General features: G+C 50.2%; 1 protein-coding gene across 4 annotated transcripts in view; it reads right to left on the bottom strand.

Annotated features, from left to right (window-relative positions):
• GALNT6 (polypeptide N-acetylgalactosaminyltransferase 6) overlaps positions 1-22,321 on the bottom strand; it is a 40,618-nt gene that overhangs the window by 2,511 nt on the left and 15,786 nt on the right. For all 4 annotated transcript variants that reach the window (XM_002752479.6, XM_035256740.3, XM_035256738.3 and 1 more), the window contains 8 exons: positions 21,785-21,957; positions 11,408-11,557; positions 10,133-10,367; positions 6,269-6,386; positions 4,625-4,825; positions 3,620-3,751; positions 2,840-2,941; positions 1,228-1,380 (listed from right to left, as the gene is read on the bottom strand). In XM_002752479.6, coding sequence (XP_002752525.1) covers positions 1,228-1,380; positions 2,840-2,941; positions 3,620-3,751; positions 4,625-4,825; positions 6,269-6,386; positions 10,133-10,367; positions 11,408-11,557; positions 21,785-21,957 — 1,264 coding nt within the window. The remainder of the gene's footprint in view (positions 1-1,227; positions 1,381-2,839; positions 2,942-3,619; positions 3,752-4,624; positions 4,826-6,268; positions 6,387-10,132; positions 10,368-11,407; positions 11,558-21,784; positions 21,958-22,321) is intronic.

Genomic DNA, 22,321 nt, shown 5'->3' with positions numbered 1-22,321 from the left:
GCCAAGTTCCTCTTTCCTAAACTGGGGTGGAGTAGGGAGGCTCACTAGGGTTGAGCTCAACATGGTGGCAATTGCATGGCATATCCCGAAGCAGTGTGATGTAATAGAAAGAGCCCATGCTTTCAAGTCAGATCCATCTGGGGCTGAATCCCAGGCCTGCCATTTATTAGCAATGGGTCTTAGCCCAGTCACAGACATGATAGGCTTCCTCTGGCTCCAGCTCATCTGCAGAAACCGGGACACTTCCTGCTTGGAAAGAGCCTCTGAAAGATCAACCAGACCCAGGTATGAGTGCCTAGCTTTGAGTCCGGGACACAGAGGACAAACAGGAACCATGAATGACTCTTCACCTTCATCTAATTGGGTTCAGCCTAAAAATGCTTGAGCCATGGCAGAGCTAGCCACGAACCATTATCTCTGACCCCATCTTTACATCAGTCATCACCAAATACCCTTTAAGCCCCAAGAACCCTGCCTGTGGCCATGCCCACACTCACCTACCTTATACACTGCTCTACTCTACCCCATGGCGTCTCAGGAAGAAAATGAAGAAAATACAGAGGGGCCAATATGGCCTCAAGTTCTTTTTGTCTTTCTTTCTTTTTTTTTTTTTTTTTTGAGACGGAGTTTAGCTCTTGTTACTCAGGCTGGAATGCAATGGCGCAATCTCGGCTCACCGCAACCTCCGCCTCCTGGGTTCAGGCAATTCTCCTGCCTCAGCCTCCTGAGTAGCTGGGATTACAGGCACGCACCACCATGCCCAGCTCATTTTTTGTATCTTTAATAGAGACGGGGTTTCACCATTTTGACCAGGATGGTCTCGATCTCTTGACCTTGTGATCCACCTGCCTCGGCCTCCCAAAGTGCTGGAATTACAGGCTTGAGCCACAGCGCCCAGCTCTTTTTTTTTTTTAACCCCCGTTTTGCTGTCACCCAAGCTGGAGTGCAGTGGCGGGACTGGCTCACTGCAACCTCCACCTCCCAGGTTCAGGCAATTCTCCTGCCTCAGCCTCCCGAGTAGCTGGGACTACAGGTGCACAACCCCATGCCCAGCTGATTTTTGTATTATTAGCAGAGACAGGATTTCACCGTGTTGGCCAGGCTGGTCTCAAACTCCTGACCTCGTGATCCGCCTGCCTCGGCCTCCCAAAGTGCTGGGATTATACGCATGACCCACCATGCCCAGCCTGAAGTTCTTGATTCGGAGCTTTATGGACACCGACTCACCTGGGTCAATTCCCATTCCTCGTCCTTGGGGACCTGGCTATTCTTGCCAGTGAAGTGACAGTTCCTCAGGCCCAGAGCACCGTTGCTGGCATGTAGACACAGCTGCTTTGCGATGTTGTGACGAAGGTCCCTCTGAGTCGTGTACTCAAAGTACTGGAAGTCAAGACAAGAGAAGCAAATGGAGAGTTTGGCCCCAACCTTGCAAAGCTACCTGCCCTGAGCTGTCAACCATTCGTGGTCTCCTGGGGAGGAGAGTGAACGTGAGGCCATGCCAAGACTTGACTCATTTATGTGCTGCCTTCAGGATTGTTACCATATCACGGTTATACTGGAATAGCTAATATATATACATATATATACATATTATTTATATTATATTATATATTATGTATATATATATTTCTTTTTCATGAGATGGGGTCTTGCTATGTTGCCCAGGCTGGTCTCAAACTCCTGCACTCAAGTTATCTTCCCACCTTGGCCTCCCAAAGTGCTGGGATTACAAGTGTGAGCCACTGCACCTGACCAATATATTTTCTTTCTTTCTTTTTTTTTTTGAGACAGGGTCTTGCTCTGTCGCTTAGGCTAGTGCAACCTCGAATTCCTTTGTTCAAGCGATCCTCCCACATCAGCTTCCTGAGTAGCTGAGACTGCAGGCGTGTGGCACCACATCCAGCTAATCTAAAAAAATTTTTTTTTATAGAGATGGAGTGTCTTGTGTTGCCCAGGCAGGTCTCAAATTCCTAGGCTCAAGTGATCCACCCTCCTCAACCTCCCAAAGTGCTGGGATTACAAGTGTGAGCCACTGTGCCTGATCACATTTCCTTTAAATTAGATTAAAATTAAATTTAACTTAGACTCATTTTAAGTAACATCTGTGAAATCATGTGATATGCTTGTTCTATTTTTGCTATGAAATTACTATTAAAATTAAAAATGTTCTCCAACGCGCCACCAGAAATCATCTTGCAGGTCAGTGGTATAGGAAACTGCTCTAGAATGACTGTCTTCACTTGCATATGCCAGTGGGCTTGTTCAGCATCCCACACCACTCCTTTCCCCACTCTGGCTGTTTTCAGTGCCTCTCACTTACTAGGTGCTGGCATTCAGAGTAGACTGAGGGGTAGGGGATGAGGAGGTTGCTAGTTATGCCTCAGGGAAGTGCTGGGGCATGGGGTAAGTTTCCAGGGTGCCAGGTAACTGAGATGTCACTACTAGGTGGTTGTTTTGGGGGCGCTGTGATGTGGTAGGATCAGAGTGGTAGCTTCTGGGCAGAGGATGCATTGAAGATAGAAGTTGAGCATAGGTAATGGGATGTGCTCGAACATTTTCGATCCTCACCCCTAAATGTACCCCAGCAGCTGGCCTCCTCCAGCAAGCCTCCTCTAATGAGCAACCCTCCCTCCCATCCCCTTCTCACACCCAGCACTGATGCCTCATTCTCTCTGGACATCCCATCTTCAGACCTTGTGTGTGTTATGCCTTCTCCTCTGACTGGAAGCTTCCTGGGATGGTATCTCTTTCCCGTAAGTCCTCAGGAAAGGACTCTTTAGGGTAGAGAAAGGGAGCCGGTGAGGAAAGGAGATGCTCTAGAGATGGGTGGGCTGCATACCTGGTTGCCACCAAGGCCGTGGCAGGAGTACATGATAAGGGGCTTCCCCCCACGGTTGTTCTCACCCACATCTAGGCATTGGTTGGTGCCGAGGTTCTTGATCTGCAGAAGGGTGAGAAGAGAGGGGAAGCAGGATGGCACAGTCAGGGGTTTCCTCATGTGTGGTATGGGGCCCTACTGGAACAAATTCCAGTCAACTGTAACAAATTTGCATGGCTGGATTTCCCCTCTGTCATTTTTCTCCTCTGCATTAATCCACATGCCTGGAGCTAACAGAAAAGTGAGCTGCAGAGCCAGAGGCTGGAATGGGCAGGACTGGACACCTCTGTGGGGCAAGCGGGGAATCTCCCAGGATGCCAGGTTCCTGAAAGAAGCCCTCAGCATGTGGGAGTTTCCTTATAAGCAGTGGTTCTCAGAGTGTGGGCCCTGGACCAGCAGCCTCACCTGGAGACTTGTGAGAAATGCAGGTTTTCAGATCTCCCCCAAGCCCTTCTGAATCAGGAACTCTGGGGATGGGCCCTAGGGTTTTACCGCGCCTCCCTGGTGATTCTAACACATGCTAATGTTTCAGGACTACTGCTTGTGGGTGGTTTCCCCCTTTATAAGGTTTTTTGCTATCTCTAGAAGCCCCAACATGGCCTCTCAGTCCTCCTCCTGGATAAAGGAGGGTGCAGGGTAAAAGTCAATTCTTGTTTGTCATCCGTTCATGGGGTCAGTGGTCGTGAACTTCTCTGAGGGGTGCTATGGTGATGGGCAGACAGGGTGGTTCTCAGGACTTACAGCACCATAGAAGGTGGGCGTCAGGTCAGGAACAAACATCTCTGGGTAGACATTGTGCAGGTACCAGGAAAAGTTGTGACAGTGCAGTTGTTCCCTCAGCTGCAGTCGTTCCGAAATGTCACCGAAGGATTTCTGTCAACCAAGCCAGCCCCCTAAGGATCAGTTCCACTAGTCTTTATTTTTTTTTTTGAGACAGAGTCTCACCTTATCACCCAGACTGGAGTGCAGTGGTGTGATCTCGGCTCACTGCAACCTTCCCCTCCTGGGTTCAAGCAATTCTCCTGCCTCAGCCTCCCTAGTAGCTGGGATTACAGGCACCCGCCACCACACTTGGCTAATTTTTGCATTTTTAGTAGAGACGGAGTTTCACCATGTTGGTCAGGCTGATCTCACACTCCTGACCCCAGGTGATCCACCCGTCTTTGCCTCCCAAAGTGCTGGAATTACAGGCGCAAGTCACCACGCCCGGCCAGTTCCACCAGTCTTTGATTTTCCTTTCTGGGCTGAAGTAGCACAGACAGCATGGAGCACCTGGGGCTACTGTCTCTCATGCTCATTCCCCCTCGGGACCTGTAGAAGCTACTGGCCCAGCCTCACATCCAACCCCAACCCCCCACCTTAGCTTTGGGGTCCCCTGCTTATCAGTCCATCTCCTGTGACTGTGCAGACAATTATGTCCCATTCCTCAGGGCCCAAGCTCTCAGAGCCATTCCTCCTGTAAGAGGAACAACTCCCTCAAATGTCTTTCCCTCCCTTCCCCTAAAGGATGAAGAGACTCTATATGTAGGGACAACATTCTCTAGCTTTTGAAATCTTTGTGCCCCGTGGCCTTCTCCTGGGCTTTAGCTCATGGGGCCCTGAGGATGAAGGGAAGTGCCAGATGGTGACGATGGGGTGGGCTCCAGCCATTAGACCCATGAACAGGGTTTGGGCCTAATGACCCCAAACCTCTGAGATAACCTCAGAGAGGTCATTTAAACCTGTCTAAGAACCATTTCCTCTCACCTCTTGGGCCATCTTTGCTGCCTGCAGATTTCTCCTATAGAAAATCTTCTTGAAGCTGTCCATCCAGACCTCCGCCAGGCGCACTTGATTTCGAGCAATGACATTGGTGCCCTTGGGGAAGGTGTGGGGGCTCTTGGTCCGGAACACATGGCCTACGACAGAGCAGGGGATGATCTCCAGCTGGCCCCCACACTGCCACACCTGATGAAAGGAGACAGGATGAGGCCTTCAGCGGGCTGGGTGGGACAGTCTCCCTCCAAGCAGCTTGATTCTATTTCCTGGACACTGGACCCCAGGTCCAAGGACTTGCTCTCTCTCCCTGGAAAAAAGGACACTGACCAGGCTTCTTCCTAGGCTATGACTACACAATCCCAGGCATTCTGATGATTCACTCTGACTTAAGCAAAGGGAGACTGCTGGGTCCTATGTTCACTCTGACTTAAGCAAAGGGAGACTGCTGGGTCCTATGTTTATCAGAGCCCACTTTAGGGAAAAGCCTGCTGGTTAATTTTTGTTACCTATGCCTGTATACCTACTCTGAGCTCTGATCACTTGGCTTTTTGACCTGGAAGTATGAGTTTATCAGCCTACTCAAGTGTTACTGGAAACTCAAGCTCTCTCAAACCAGAGCATCAGCGTGTTAATAGCAAGGATAGTTGGCTGCTAGATGGCCAGTGGTGGCCACCTGGGCCCTTAGCACACTGGCTGCCTAGCAGAGTGAACGGAGGTCACAGGCTCACTGAGGACCCTAGGATTGGGCTACTGGGAGTTGGGGTGACTGGCAGGTGACCCCTCTCTATGCTGGTGGGCTAGCTGAAGACATCCTTCCCACTGATTTCTTCTCTTGGGGAGACGGGAAGGTATGTTGTTAGCAACAGAAATATATCATCATTTTAGTAACAGCAGGCATCAATTATGTGCTTAATATGCATCGGGGACTGTGAGAGGTGACTTCATAAATGAGCTCATCTGCTTACTAATTACTTTTCCACAGTATGGGGATTTGCGTAGGTTTCATGGAGAGGCAATCCTTTCTTCCTGACCTAATCCTGATTTGCATAATTCCTGTAATATCTCAGAGTTCTGGGGTCCACCAGAGTTGGGGCCACCATCTTCTCTGACCATTATGAAGGGCTTGTTGAGCATAGGTAGAGAAACTTCAAAGGTTACCAGGGCATGTGTCCTTTGAACTGGGAAAGGGAGCCTGATTTTTCCAGAAAAAGGATGATGACTGGTTACTGGTAAGTTTCTTTTTTTCTTGCCCTAGTTGTGAACATACAGACCTGTTTCTATCTTCACCCTAACCCTTTCCCCTCAGATATTGTGTAAGAGTCCCTAGTCCCCAGATGTCCAGTCCTCATTACCCCTATTATTCCTTCCCTCTGAGAAGTTGTGCCCAGTAATTTGTTTTGAGCTGTCCAAGCTGATTGCCCAAGCCCCACTATCATGGACAGGGAGGGGAGCAGAAAAGAGGTACGGCCACGTCGGGAAGTAGCCACCCTTTCCAGTTCAGTTCCAGATGGGATATCCCTGATGCCACCGCTGCCAGATGGGATATCCCTGATGCCACCGCTGCCTGAGAGACGCTTCTCAAGCTGTCCCCTGGGATGTTGTGGTTTCCCCCGAAGCCCTCTTCACTCTCACCCGGAAGGACATTTCCACGTTCTCCCCTCCCCAGATCTCCATCTGATTATCATAGGTACCGATGTGCTCAAAGTAGGACTTGGAGATGGAGAAGAGGCCACCAGCAAACGTCGGGGATCTGGAGAGACAGAGGGAGAAGCGTGTGCGTGTTATGGGAGAGGAGGAGCCACGCCTGGTAGAGAAAGCTGTTTGTGGAATCCCCTCCTCACACACCTCCTCCTCCTTTCCTCTTTCTCAGGACGTGCAGCCCCTCGTCCACTAACTCACTCATCATTTAGATTTTACTGTGTCCTGTTCCCCTTCTAGGACCAGGTCAAGGAAATACGTAATTATCTTCTAAAAGGTATTCATTCATTCATTCAACCAAGGATGCACAAAACCCTGGCCACTGCGTCCTGTGCTACATGGTAGACACACAGAATAGAGAAAGACCCCACTCCCCCAGAGCTCAGTCTAGTTGCCGAGGTTAAAGGTACCATTAGTTACTTTTTGGCAGCAAAGTGCCTGGAGTCCAGGAGATACTCAGCTTTCAGAAGCTGTGTGGAATTGTTTTTGAAAATAGGCAGGATTCAAACCATGAATGAATGAATATTATCAGCAGGGCTGACTTCATTCTGTTTCAGGGTCCTGGCCCTTCAGGGACTATAAAGCCACAGCTTTAGTAGGCGCCTAGCCACGGTGATTTATACTGCATGAGAAACTTTAGATTTGGGGAGAAGTTGCCAGTTGCTCCTGGCAACGGTGGGAAGTCAGGTGAGATCAAGCTCCATTTGGGCTATAGGGAACATTTAGAAGATTATAAAAAGATTCTGGCTTTCAGACAAAGGCAGGGAAGTGTGGACTCAAGATAAATTGACAAAAACATCTAATTCCTAGAATTTCAATACCAGGTTGCTCCTAAGAGGGGCTGGGCTAAGCCTTAGGTAAGTATAAGTGAGATGGAATGTCGGGGTGGGGCTGGGGAGACAGGGCCAGGAGCACAGTCATCAGCTGTTGGCGTCTGTGTCTGGGCCAGGCTGGCATGGCTAGGGCTTTGCTGCCCTCAGTGGGCGCCTTCATGTGGTACAACCATGCAGGAAGGTACGGAAACGTCTGTAACCCCAGAACCTATCCAGGCGCCTTACACATAGCTGGGGCTCCATCACTGTTCATTCAGCTGATCCATTGAGGTGACTACCCAGGAGCCTGACCCTGGTGTTACCCTGTGGTTGCTCTTGTCTCCCTGAAGTTGGCTCCTGTGGCCACTTTCTGGAAGGAATTGCAGTTGGGGAACCCTTGTGCTCAGGCTGGCTTCCTGTCACTGGTTCTGGCCTCTCCCAGCGGTCCTAAACCAGCCCAAATAGCACCCTGAGAGGCTCCAGGAGTGCTGGAACTGCAGAGGAGCACTTGGAAGCCAACTGCTTCCTCCCCCACAGGCCCTGAGTCCTGTCTTTGAGAGGGTCTCCTAGACCAAGAAGCCACTGATGGATTAGCTGTGAGGACAAACCCTGCATGGGAAGCTTCACTGTAAATTCACAACTACAGGCAACCCTAGTAAACACCCTGTCTGTCCTGGCCTACCCCGAGGGTCCCCCGGGTCCTCTGCTGCTCCTCTTAGGCTCTGGTTGGCTTGACATGGGAGGCTGGGAGGGGACTGTCAGCAGTCCTCCTGGGAGGACGATACGTGAAGAACCTCGGCAAGCCATGCACACTACTGGGACATGTGGGTCACAGAGCAGATTCATTCCTCAAACACTGCAGCTTTGTCTTCCAGTCGTGTGGGCCTTGGACATGGAAGCCTGTGACGTCAGTGAGGGTGGGGGCCAGGTGCCCTCTCTCTGACTGTGCCACTGTGTGCTTGGTCACTGGCTTGGTGGTGGGGGTGGGGATCTGCTGCTGTGCACAGCAAACAAAAGGCATCTATGAAACAAGCCTGGGGTCAGTGGGAAGTTCCAATTTCTTTTTTCTCTTTTGCCTTTTCCTTTCCTTCTCTCCTCATGGAGACAGAGCAGCTAGCTGTTCTGGATCCGGGGGATTTCTCCCTGTGGCATTCATCTGAGTTCCTTTCTACTAGGACTCTGAGCAGGTGTTTTTTTTTTTCTTTTCATTTTCTTTTTTAAGAGGGAGGGTCTTGCTATGCTGCCCAGGGCTCAAGGAATCCACCGAATCCACCTCAGCCTCTCATCCAGCTGGGATTACAGGTGTGGGCCACTGTGTCTGGCATGGGCAGCATTTTTTAGGATTCTGGGCACGTGGAGAGGAAGAAGCACTAATCCTTTCCACCTTTCAAACCTTCCCTCTTATCTCTGGCTATTGTATCTCCAACCTCTGCTTCCCTCCATCCCTGATGTATATTCAGTTGACCCTTAAGCATCCTGGCCAGTCTAGGATAACAATGGCACAAATAATCCCAAACCACAGGCTATGCTAAAAGTCACTCCTCAACTTGGTTTGTCTGAGACAACTGTTAATAAACTTACAGGCTGGGCATGGTGGCTCACACCAGTAATCCCAGCACTTTGAGAGGTCGAGGTGAGTGGATCACCTGAGGTCAGGAGTTCAAGACCAGCCTGGCCAACATAGCAAAACCCTGTCTCTACTAAAAATACAAAAATTAGGCAGGCATGGTGGTGTGCACCTGTAGTCTCAGCTACTCAGGAGGCTGAGACAGGAGAATCGATTGAAACTGGGAGGTGGAGGTTGGAGTGAGCTGAGATCACACCATTGCACTCCAGTCTGGGTGACAAAGTGAGACTCCATCTAAAAAAAAAACAAAAACAAAAAACCCTAACACTTATGGTCTCCAATAACATCAACAGGCAGCATGGAGAGGGGAGGACGGGGTGGGTGTAAAAGGGGAAGGTGAGTCCAGTGGGCATTAAACAGTGGGCTGACTTCCAACTGTCTACCCTACAGCCCAAGGGCTGGCATACCAGAGCCTGAGGGCAAAATCTGGCCTCCCTGCCTGTTTTTAGAAGCCTCTGGGGCAAAAATTATTTTTATATTTTTTAATGTTTGTAAAAAAATAAAAAATAAATAAAACAATGAAAAATATGCAGCAAACAATATGTGGCTGGCAAAGCCCAAAATATTTATCATCTGGCCCTTCACCAAAGTTCAGGGCAACTGCTACAAACTTCACACTACAGAAAACGTGTCTATTTTCTTTCTTTCTTTTTTTTTTTAAGATGGAGTTTTGCTCTTGTCTAGAGTGCAATGGTGCCATCTCAGCTTACTGCAACCTCCACCTCCCAGGTTCAAGCAATTCTCCTGCCTCAGCCTCCTGAGTAGCTGGGATCACAGGCGCCCGCCAACACGGTTGGCTAATTTTTATTATATTTAGTAGAGATGCGGTTTTAACTCTATTTTCTTTTAGTATATTCTCAGTCTTTACAAAGACAGTGACCTGGGGGTACACACTACCCCCTCTTATTACAGAGACTGTTCCACTATGGCCTCCATCACATCTCCTGCCCCATTTGCAAGCACGGACCATGTCCTTTTCTGTGTAGGGAGGAATAAACTAGATGAAGAATGTAAAGCCCAGTTCAGTCCCTGGCACACAGTAAGTGGTGAATAAGAGCAAACTGTCATGGTGTGAGGCCGTGCAGTGCCACAGTTAGGGCCAGACAGGCCGGAAAGGGGGTTCTTGCTCACTGACGCTAGCTGCATGATCTTAGGTCAGTGTTTATCACTATGAGCCTTAGAGTTCTCACCTGTAAACCAGGCTCATCACTCTACCTATTTCATAGGGAGTGAGGATGAAATACAGTATGTCAAGTGCTTGATAGAGCACCTAACAAATGTTGATATGAGATGGCACAGGTTCCTGGAATGGGGTAGGACTGGGGCCAGGCTGGGGGCTCACCAGGCTGCGGTCCTTACTTGATGGGGTAGGTCTCATCCTTGCGCCTCTGCTTCTCATGTGGAGGAAGTGTTTCCCAGCCAAAGGTCAGGCTCCAGTCAAAGTTGCCTCGGCTATGGACTCTGCCCCTCTGGATGGGCTTGGCGAACTCGAAAGTATTAAGATCGATGGTGACGATGTCTGGGCTCACCACCACCGTCTTGTCCTCAGCGATTCGAGCTAGGAGGGGCTCCAGCCAGCCGTGGAAGCACTCACCTGCAGGTCCCAACCAGGAGGCAGCAGTCAGCGTCCTACCTACAGCTGAGCCCAATCCACAGCCTGGGGGGAACGCCTAGGAGGGTAAGAGACCTTCCACCTACTCCTGGGTTACAGGCAGAGAAGGACAGCAAGCCTCACAGCTGCAGGGAGCACACAGATTTCCTAAAACCTTCCTACCACCCTGCTGCCACCAAAGGCGGAGGCAGCTTTGGCAGGGAGAATGGAGGTCCCAGGAGTAGCGTGGTCCACTCAGATGACCCAAAAGCATAGGGAAGCCCTGGATGGTATCTTCAGGGTCCCAGTCTGCCCATTGGATCAGCCCTCCTGGCTCATGTGTGGATTTCAGAAGAGAGTGCTCCCTCTCCCAGGGGCATCTGCATGTCAAGCTTCAGCCCCAGTTGTAGAATAATTATCTCTTTTTTTTTGTCTAGCTCTTTGAGATTTTCAGCCAGCTTCTGCATATGTTACTTCATTTCGCGCTGAGAGTAATAGTTCTGTTGGGTAAGGTTGGTATCCTCATTCCTATTTTACCAATGAGGAAACTGAGGCTGTTAGTGGCAGGGTCAGAATGTAAACCGAGAATTCTGACTCCAAGTCTAGAGCTTTCCCTGATATATATCACCACTCTTAGGGAAAAGACTTCACCCCCCACAGCAGTGGGGCAGTGTTTTGGTTTTGGGCAAGAGGGAGGCCTTCCTGGCTCCATGTGGCCCTATAAGAAAGCCCTAAACAAGCCAGTTCTCAGTCCTAACAGGAGGCCTCTCCAAGGGGCTGAGCTCAGAACAAGGTGCAGATGGGGAGGGCAAAGGAGGGATGAGTGTCTGGGGCCCCAGAGTACACTTCCGGTGATTTTGGGGTCACCAATTGTTTTAGGGCTGTTTGTGCCTCTTGATGAAACATCCTTGGGATTGGGGTGAGAAAGGGGTAGATGAAGCTGGAGTGAGTCCCAAGCCTCCTTTGCTCCTGCTGCGGCCCCAGCTCATTCTGGCAGGGAGGGAGCCTCCAGGTTACACCCAGGCTGGCACCCTGGTACTCACAGTGGGCATCCAGGAACGTGAGCACCTCCGCCTGTGCCATGCTGGCTCCCAGCAGCCGGGCAGTGATCAGCCCCTTCCGCTCCTCCTGCCGCACCACCCTCACCACCTGCAGCTGTTTCACGTACTGCTCCAGCTTCTCCTTTAAGTGCTCTGGAAGGGACAGCATCATTGTGGCCAGTCCATCACTTTGTTGGATACCCAATCCCCTGTGGGCACCAACCCAGGGGCTCTCAGGCCTCCAGCAGGCCCGAATTTTAACCCTCCCACACCTGCGGCACTGAGCCATTCCACAGAAGCCAGAGCTGGGGAAGGAAGTGAACAGGGAAGATGAGGAGGGGAAGAAAGGAGCCTGGTCTGTGGTCGAACCCGCCTCACCAGAGCACTGGCTCTGCAGTGCTGGATCCCATGCCTGGGCACCTGGGCACCCTCTCTAATGTCAGGGACACACCTTAGAGTTGTGTTTCTGTGGTCACACATCAAGTACAAACTTTTTTTTTCTTTTCTTTTTTTTGGAGACAGGATCTTGCTCTGTTGCCCAGGCTAGAGTGCAGTGGCGTGATCTCAGCTCACTGCAACCTCCACCTTCTGGGCTCAAGCAATTCTCCTGCCTCAGCCTCCCGATTAGCTGGGATTACAGGCATGCGCAGCCACACATGGCTAACTTTTATATTTTTAGTAGAGATGGCATTTCACCATGTTGGCCAGGCTGGTCTTAAACTCCTGGCCTCAAGTGATTCACCCGCCTTGGCCTCCCAAAGTTCTAGGATTACAGGCATGAGCCACTGCACCTGGCTCAAGTACAAACTTCTGACAAAGGCTCTCAGATGCCTCCCTCAGTCTCTCCACCCTAGCCACCATCTTCCACAGCTGCAATTCCGCAGCTCCATTGCACTGTTTTCCAGTGTCTAGGATTCCCTGTCTCCCAGGTGCTTCACAGTAACCAAACACAAACGGTGACTCACTCCTTGCTTGCTGGATCAGCAGCAGGATGTCTGACTCTAATTCCCTCTGTAACTTCCTCTGCAGATTTCTTTAAGGTGAAAACATGCCCAGCAGCTTTTTAATTACATTAAGAAAACACTTGCACCCAGCGCCTACCATGGGCCAGGTACAGTGGCCAGCCCAGCCAGCTTATCTGTTCTAAGGAACAAGCCATCCAAAAGCAAGGTTGACCAGGAAACGGGCAATTCCAGGGTGGGTGATCTGTGATCCAACAGAGGACGTGGTGGGCTGGGGGTCCCACACAAGGGCCAACTCTCCTGGATTTGGGGAGTGGGAAAGCTTTTTGAAGGGAAGATGTCTCTACTGAGACCTCCAGCACCTTTCAAAGAGGGATTTACTTCATGGCCCTGTAATTTAGTCTGAAATCCTTAGAGCATTAACAATAGCTCTATTCTGGCTGGGCGCAGTGGCTCACTCCTGTAATCCCAGCACTTTGGGAGGCTGAGGCAGGCAGATCACTTGAGCCCAGGAATTTGAGATCAGTCTGGCTAACATGGTGAGACCCTGATTCTATTAAAAATACAAATATCAGGCTGGGCGTGGTGGCTCAAGCCTGTAATCCCAGCACTTTGGGAGGCTGAGGTGGGCAAATCACCTGAGGTCTGTAGTTTGAGACCAGCCTGACCAACATGGAAAAACCCATCTCCACTAAAAACACAAAATTAGCCAGGTGCGGTGGCACATGCCTGTAATCCCAGCTACTCGGTAGGCTGAGGCAGGAGAATCGCTTGAACCCGGGAGGCAGAGGTTGTGGTGAGCTGAGATCATGCCACTGCACTCCAGCCTGAGTGACAAAGCGAGACTCACCTCAAAACAAAAAAACAAAAAACAAACCAACAATAGCTCTATTCTGAAACAGTCCATCTCGAAACAGACCGTATTCCAAAATGTACTATGTTTTACTAACTGCCATCTTGGTTTATCTCTGCCATGGTTCTGTTCTCTGCAGAATGATGTTGCCTGTGGTTTCAGATGTGGGGGACAGATGTGACAGTTGTGAGTGTGTCCTTTCCCTTTTGGACTGTGGGATCAGCCCAGAGCTTGGGCCTTTCCCTGAATGCAGCATTCTACAAACTGCAGGTCCTGAAATCAAGCAGCTTAGGGGTTGCATGCAATTGATCTCCCGCAAATGCATGCACACATGCACACAATAACCCGGCACTGAGCTGGAGTGTGCGCCCGTGTGGGTGAGGCAGGTGTCTTCATGGTGACTTCCTCATTTAATCATCCTTATTTAATCTTTTTTTCTTTTTTTGGAGACAGAGTCTTACTCTGTCACCCAGGCTGGAGTGCAGTGGCACAATCTCGACTCACCGTAACCTCTGCCTTCTGTGTTCAAGCGATTCTCCTGCCTCAGCCTCCAGAGTAGCTGGGATTACAGGTGTCTGCCACCATGCCTGGCTAATTTTTTGTGGAGATGGGGTTTCAACATGTTGGCCAGGCTGGTCTCAAACTCCTGACCTCAGGTGATCCACCCACCTCAGCCTCCCAAAGTGCTGGGATTACAGGCGTGAGCCACCGGGCCTGGCCAGCTGTTTCCTTCTTTGATCCTACTGGGTAGACAGGGGATCCCAACAAGGTGATCTTATGAATGGATTCTTCAGGGGATCATCCGAGGAGGGAGCTGTATCTCACGCCAGGAATGAGGCCTCTTATCTCTGGAGGCCAGAACCTCAGGAATAAAAATTAGCCTCATGAGGCAGCCTCAGCCCAGCACTCACTCTGCAAATGTCTGCCAATATGCTGCCAGGTGCCAGATGCTGTTCTGGGCAGGGAGGAGCCTGGTCTGAGTCCTGCCCTCTGAGACTCCTAGGGCACCTGCAGCCCCAGCGCTGGGCCTGACAGGAAGGAGGGAGGCAGCCCAGGCTCCTCAGGGCAGCTGCTGTTTCCCCCGAGAGTCCGTCCCCCCTCACTTCTTCTCACAGGAAGTTCACGGTAGGGGAGATAACCCAGGGACAAAACGTCATAGGAAGTGGGTTTTGTGGTGACAGACAGTGAAGCACTGAGCTGTGAACCTCAGGGGGCCCCAAGCACTACAAAGCCTTTCTCCCATACACCTTCCTTCCAGTCCGGTGCAGCCAGAGCCAGGGATTCTCAGCCAGAGAGGCTCCCAGTCTCTGGCCTCAAGCCCTTCTGGGGAGACAACTCTCCTCAGAAATGCCTCTTGTGACAGTCCTCCATCTGTCCCACCCCAGGATCTACTGGGCAGACCCAAAACTGAGGACACCAGAGCCGAGCATGGCTGCATCGGTGAGCACACTCTCATGTCCCCTCCACCGGTGACAGCCTTCCAACTTAAGTTCAATACCCCACTACCCCAACCCAGCTTCACTCCTCACAACTCAAGTCCACAGGACCCCAGGACCCCAACACAGACACCACACTCAGTCCCATGATCTGAAATATCAACTACATGCAGATGGCTCCCGTGGCTTCCTTCCTGACCTCGCCATCTTCACTTGGATATGGAACTGTGATATAGCTGGCCTAGAGTTAGAACCTGTACAATGCCATTTTATAAAGAACAAAGCTGTTTCCATTCTCCTCACAATGACTGCTAACCTTGGCTTTTGTAAATTGCTAGATCATTTACAGGATGCAAATTGAGGTAAAGCTGCATACCTTCTCTTATCTGTAAATGCCAGAATTGCTGGCCTTTGTTTACCAGAGGAAGCACCCCCAGATAATTCCATCCTGGTGCCCAGTAAATAAAAATCTATAGATCCCACCCCTACCCAGACGATGTGTAAATGAATGTTAATCTCAGCATCTGTGAACCCCTTAAACAACAATCAGAATGTCAAATAGTACCCTGGCCCTCGAAATGTCCAGAACCCCCTCACCCTCCTCTCCGCCCGGAAGGTGATTTTACAGGTATAAAAGGTCTTGTCACCCTCTTTTACGGGGCCACAGGTTGGAGAGACATGAGTCCTCCGTGGTTGCCGGCAATAAACCCTGCAATTTGGCATACTTTTGTTCTGGTGTTGACTTTCTGTGCTCAGTTCGATATAACAAAACAAAACAGAAAATTCAACATATGCCCAAAATGAGCTCTGGATTTCCCCCACAAATCTGCCCCCAGCCTCCCTCATGTCAGTACATGGTGCCAGCATCCCTCCCGCTGCTCTAACGATTCCCCCTCTTCTCCCCTTCTACGATCAGCAGATCCGCAGGTACTGCCAGCTCTCTCTCTCTCCATCCCCATGGTCACTGCAGCCATCATGTTTGCTGCTCTCCTGCTTTCTATACCACTCTCCTCAATCTATTCTTGACATGGCAGCTACTATGAGAAGCAGACCATCCTGGCTACCATGGTGAAACCCCATACCTACTAAAAATATGAAAAATTAGCCGGGTGTGGTGGTGGGCACCTGTAATCCCAGCTACTCAGAAGGCTGAGACAGGAGAATTGCTTGAACCTGGGAGGCAGAGGTTGTGGTGAGCTGAGATTGAGCCATTGCACTCCAACCTGGTCAACAGAGCAAGACTCTTTCTCAAAAAAAAAAAATAAAATAAAAAGAAAGAAAGAAAGAAAGAAAATAAATAAATAAATAAAAATAGCTCATGCCGGTAATCCCAGCACTTTGGGAGGCTGAGGTGGGTGGATCATGAGGTCAGGAGTTCAAGACCAGACTGGCCCACATGGTGAAACCCCACCTCTAGTAAAAAATACAAAAATTAGCTGGGCATGGTGGCTCGTGCCTGTAATCCCAGCTACTTGGGAGGCTGAGATAGGAGAATTGTTTGAAGAAGGACCCGGGAGGCGGAGGTGGCAGTGAGCCGAGATTGCGCCACCGCACTCCAGCCTGGGCTACAGAGCAATACTCCATCTAAATAAATAAAGAAAAAGAAAAAGAAAAAGAAAATTGAAAGAAAAACCAAAAAGAAAAAAAACAGTTCTGGAGCTGGGTAGTGGTGGTGGCTGCACAATAACGTGAATGCATTTAAAATCAATAAACTGTGCACTTAAATGGTGAAGATGATACATTTTATGTCGTGTGCCTTTTACTACATACACACGTGAAAAATCCAAACACTGCCCATGGCTTACAGAGGTCTCACAATTAAGTCCCGCTGACCTTTTAAAAATTTTTTTATTTTGCTGGCACGGTGGCTCACGCCTGTAATCACAGTGCTTTGGGAGGCCGAGGTGGGGTATCACCTGAGGTCAGGAGTTTGAGACCAGCCTGGCCAACATGGTAAAACCCCCTCTCTACTAAAAATACAAAAAATTAGCTGCGTGTGGTGGTGGGCACCTGTAATCCCAGCTACTTGGGAGGCTGAGGCAGGAGAATCCCTTGACTCAGAAGGCAGAGGCTGCAGTGAGCCAAGATCACGCCACTGCACTTTAACCTGGGCGACAAGAGTGAAACTCCGTCTCATAAGTAAATAAATAAATCTTTATTTTATTTGTTTAATTAGTTAATTTATTTATTGAGACAGCATGGAGAATTTGTGTTTTGCCCGCCGCAGCCTCCCAAAGTGCTGGGATTACAGGCCGGAGCCACCGTGCCTGGCCCGCTGGCCTCCTTACACCCACTCCTCCAGTACTCTTTCAGCTCTTGCTCACTGTGTTTAAGCCACACTGCCTTTTTCTGCCTCATTAACAAGCCAAGCTTCAGGCCTCTGTGTCGCTGCTCTCTTTGTGGAGAGCACTAAGAATAGCCTTTCCTGGCTACTCCACAAGAGCTCCCTAATTACTCACTCACTAGCCCATTCGCCTGCATTCTTTTCTTTTTTTCCCTCTAATTTAGTTAAGCTAATGGAGTGTGCCAGACAGGGAGGGAACCCTGGATGCAGACTTAGCTACTCAGGAATGAGGTCTGTGCCCTGCTTCTAACTCAGAGGTGGGGAAGAAAAAGCCACCCAGCTCAGCATGGGGCCTCCTCCCCCACAGTATCAAACGCCTGAGACTCACTATCACGGGGCTGCTGCTGGGTGCCTGGAGAGGAGGACAGAGAGCAGGGACATTGTATTTCAGCAGAGACACAGACCTGTTTGTGTGTGTGTGTAATGAGAGCTGGTTAATCTGCTCAAACAGTCAAACGTGTAGGAAATTTTATCCCGCTGTGGACAGCAGAGATTTCTCACCATGGACCTGAGGGTTTTTCCCTCATTTCCTCACTGAATTGAATGTGGCTGAAAGTATCTCTAGAGTCCGAGAGCCTTCTGGGTAGGGTTGTTTATCCTAGGGTCCCTGGAATTACAGGCAAAAATGTGGATGTTGCATACTGTTGTGGGCAGTGGTGTACACTGTTCTAGGGATTTTCACAGATTCTCAAAGGAGGCCAGGACCCCCCACCAACACACACACACACAAACAAACAAAACCAACTAGCTTAGGTTTTTCAGGCAGGTGATTGTTTTGTTTTTGTTTTTGAGACAGGGTGTCGCTCTGTCACCCATGCTGAAGTACAGTGGCGTGATCAGGGCTCACTGCAGTCTTGACCTCCTGAGCTCAGGTGAGCCTCCTACCTCAGCCTCTCAAGTAGCTGGGACCACAGGTGCATGCCACCATGCCCAGCTAATTTTTTATTTTTTGTAGAGACAGGGTCTTACTATGTTGCCCAGGCTTGTGTTGAACTCCTGGACTCAAGTTACTTTCCCACCTCAGCCTCTCAAAGTGCAGGGATTATAGGTGTTAGCCAGTGTGCCCTGATCATGCAGATGATTTAGAGATGCTTGAATTGGAGAGAACTGGCCTTAGGAGAGAGTGCAGGGCAACAAGTCCAGGATAGCCAGGGAGAAGGTGAACATGTGTAGGGTAGCCTGCTAGAGGCCAGCACTTTGGAGGGGCTCCTGGGGTTACTGGCAACTCTGCCCTACTGAACACAGGCTGCTCTGCCTGTTAGATGCTGCCTGTGCCACCCTAGCATTATGTCTCTTGTCTAGCTGGTCAGAGGAGTTGCCTACCTGGGTACTTGTAGCTCATGGACTCACAAAATTTGGGGTGATAACAGTTTAGAACCCCTATGCTCAAGGCTGTGGGAGCCCACCTCTTGCATCAGCATGACCTGGATGTGAGACATGAAGTCGAAGGAGAGCACTTTGGAACTTGAAGGCTTAATGAGTGCCCTAGGATCTTGGAGTTGCGTGGGGCCTGTAGATCTTTGTTTTGGCCAATTTCTCCCATTTCAAATGGGCGTATTTACACATTGCCTATACCCTCATTGTATCTAGGAAGTGACTAACTTGCTTTTGATTTTACAGGCTCATAGGGGAAGGGACTTGCCTTGTCTCAGATGAGACTTTGGATTTGGATTTTTGGGTTAATGCTGGAATGAGCTAAGACTTTGGGTGGGACTGTTGGGAAGGCGAGATTGTGTTTTGAAATGTGAGGACAGGAGTTTTGGAAGGGGCTAGTGGTAAAATGATATGCTTTGGCTGTGTCCCCACCCAAATCTCATCTTGAATTATAGGTCCCATAATCTGCTCATGTGGTGGGAGGGACCTAGTGGGAGGTAACTGAATCATGGGGGCAGTTTCCACCAAGCTATCGTTGTGACAGTAAGTTCTCACGAGGTCTGATGGCTTTATAAGGGGCTTTCCCCTTTGCTTGGCTCTTATTCTCTCTCCTAACGCCTCTGGAAGGACGTTTGCTTCTGCCACGATTACAAGTTTCCTTAGGTCTCCCCAGCCCTGCAGAACTGTGAGTCAATTAAAGCTCTTTCCTTTATAAATGACCTTGGCTATGCCCTTATAGCTGCGTAAGAATGGACTACTACACTCCAGTACAAAAGATTCAGGTGAAAGAGCTTCCAAAGGATGGGGGGCATAGGACTGGGAGGAGAAAGATAACAAAAGAACCCAGTTTGAGAGGAAGGACTGCTGATATGCTTGCTCCCATTCCATATACCCATTCCATTGCTACAAAGATTCCCTAGAGACCACTGACAAGCTCCTCCCATCTCTGCCAAACTCTTCACCCTTCCCTTTCCAGAAGCCTAATCTATACATTCCTTGTCCACTACATCCTGTCATTGCATCCCTGGTACTTGCTTGCCTTGATTTATTTATTTTTCTTTTTTTAGAGACTGGGTCTCACTCAGTTGCCTAGGCTGGAGTGCAGTGGTGCAGTCAAGGCTCACTGTAGTCTCAGCCTCCTGGGCTCAAGCCTTTCACCTCAGCCTTCCAAGTAGCTGGGACCACAGGCACATGCCAATGTGCCCAGCCAACTCTTCTCTTTTTGGTAGAGACAGGGTCTTGCTACATTGCCCATGCTGGTCTCGAACTCCTGGCCTCAAGCAATCCTCCTGCTGCAGCCTCCCAAAGTTCTGGGATTACAGGCATGAGCTACTGTGCTTAGCCTATTTTACTTTATTTTGTATCTTTTTTTAGAGACAGGGTCTCACTCTGTTATCCATGCTGGAGTGCAGTGGTGCAATCACAGCTCACCACAGCCTTGACTTCCTGGGCTCAAGGGATCCTCCCACCTCAGCCTTCCAAGTAGCTGGGACTACAGACACATACCACCATGCCCGCTGATTTTTTACCTTTTCTAGAGATGGGATTTTGTTATGTTGCCCAGGTTGGTCTTGTCTTGCTTTGTAATTGCTGCCAAATATCTGTCTTCCCTGGGAAGATGTGAGTTCCCTGAAGAAATGAACTCAACAGAGCTCACACTCAGCCCTTTCTTCCACTCCCTTCCACAGCCCTAGTCCTCTTTTCAGCCTAACCTAGAGGCAGGAGGGAGGCTGGGGGAAGGCAAGGACAGGCAGCAGCTCTACTGGAGTGGGTGCCCTCACTATTGGGAGTTTGAGCACAGGAGGTCAACCTGGGAGAGCCCCAGACACCACATGCCTCCTGCGAGGAGGACTCAGCTTAGGGAGACTCCCAACCTAAAGGTGCCTCAGTCCCACAGCCTTTCCTAGTTCCAGCCCCATCATCTCCTATTCTCAAGAGTATAAGAGCTTCTTCTCCAGACTGTGAGTCTTCTGCCTCTCTTTCTGCTGATTATCCTCCTCCAAAGCTGCCATCCTTCTGAAATGAGGTCACAATTTCAATGACTCCTCCTTTACTTTTTTTTTTCGGAGTCTCACTCTGTCACCCAGGCTGGAGTGTAGTGGCATAATCTCGGCTCACTGCAACCTCCACCTCCTGGATTTAAGCGATTCTCCTGCCTTGGCCTCCTGAGTAGCTGGGATTACAGGTATGCACCATCATGCCCAGCTAATTTTTGTAGTTTTAGTAGAAGTGGGTTTTACCATGTTGGTCAGGCTGGTCTTGAACTCCTGACCTCGTGATCCGCCTGCCTTGGCCTCCCAAAGTGCTGCCTCAGCCTCCAAAGTAGCTGGGTCTATAGGTGCACACCACCATACACGGCTAATTATTGTTTGTATTTTGGGTAGAGATGGGGTTTCACTATGTCAGCTAGGAGTCTCAAACTCCTGACCTCAAGTGATCTGCCTGCTTCAGACTCCCAAACTGCTGAGATTACAGGCTTGAGCCACTGTGCCCAGCCTGCCCTCATTTTTTGAAGAGGAAACAGGTTCAGGGAGGGCAAATTCTTGTCCAAGGTCACAGAGCTAGGAAGGGTCAGAGCTGGGATTTGAATTCCTGGGTGTTGGACTCTGCAGTCCATGCCCTCACACCTGTTACAGGTACATCACAGCCACAGCAGTGTGGCTGGTGTTGTAAGAAGTCTTCTGACCTATAGGGGTTGTTAGTATTTTTAGGGCAGGATCTGTCTCATTTGTCATGTCACATTCAGCTCGCTCTTCCACTCCCTTCCACAACCCTAGTCCTCTTTTCAGCCTAACCTAGAGGAAGGAGGGAGGCTGGGGGAAGGCAAGGATCGGCAGCAGCTCTACAGGACTGGGTGCCCTTACTATTGGGAGTTTGAGCACAGGTAAACCTGGGAGAGCCCCAGACACCACATGCCCCTCTGCCTGCGGCAGATGAGACATGAGACAGATCCCCTCTGTCTAGGTCAGAACCAGGCACATAGTACTCAGTAGATGTTTGTGGAATTGAAGGCTGGACGTTTGGTGAGCAACCCCACTTAGGCAAAAATGGCTGATGGGGGAGGCTTCAAGAGCACAAGAGTGGCCGGCAGGTAGGAAACAGAGATGAAGCCCTGTCCCTACCCTCTGCCCCAGCTCTCCCAGCATTTCTGAGTTAGGATTGGCCTTGGCAGCATTCAGGGAGTCTTGAAGCCAAAGCTGAAAAGCCCTTGGAGCTCTATGGCTGAGGCGCGAAGGAAGCATGGGCTACCTGTCCCCCACCTGATTTCTTCCTGCTCCTGGCCTTTATGATGAGCTGTGAGGCCAGGCAGTGGGCTTGGAGGTGGTGCCTGCTCCCTTAAAAGACCTGCCCTCCTCCTTTGAGTGCCCAGGGGAGACCCCAGCCCCCTCCTCTGGGCCCCTCCAGCCTCACCCTCAGTGCTGGCATCATCCACTAGTATGATCTCCTTGAGCAAGATGGCAGGGGTGGTGTGTAGGACGCTGTACACTGTCCTCAGCAGTGTGGACCAGGCCTCGTTGTGGAACACAATGATGACGCTGGTGGTGGCCAGTGGGGGGCAGCGCCGGAACTTCTGGTCCACACACCTGTAAGTATGAAAGTATGGACAAAGTTCTCCTGAGCCCTGGGAGTGCCAGGTGTGGGAAGGCCCCATCCAGAGATTCCCCTACTCCACTCCTCTGAACTGCAGCCTACATTCTCTGTAGCAGGTGGGAACAGCTGCTCCCCGTTCCTGTCTCCTCAATATCTGCCACCCACCCTTAGCCTCTGCACAGGTTCTAGCCAAACCACTTCAAAATCCATCCCCGCATAGCTGGCTCAGTGCCCCAGCTGTGATGCTGAGGCTCCTCAACCTGCTTCCCTCCTCTGCTGTCTGCTCTCAGTCTAGGAGTTCCCAGGGCTGGCTCTCTTCCTCCGTAATATGTGAACTGCATAAAATGTAACCCAATC

The sequence above is a fragment of the Callithrix jacchus genome, chromosome 9, assembly GCF_049354715.1.
Source record: "Callithrix jacchus isolate 240 chromosome 9, calJac240_pri, whole genome shotgun sequence".
NCBI lineage: Eukaryota > Metazoa > Chordata > Mammalia > Primates > Cebidae > Callithrix > Callithrix jacchus.
This window is presented reverse-complemented; position numbering and strand designations above follow the sequence as displayed.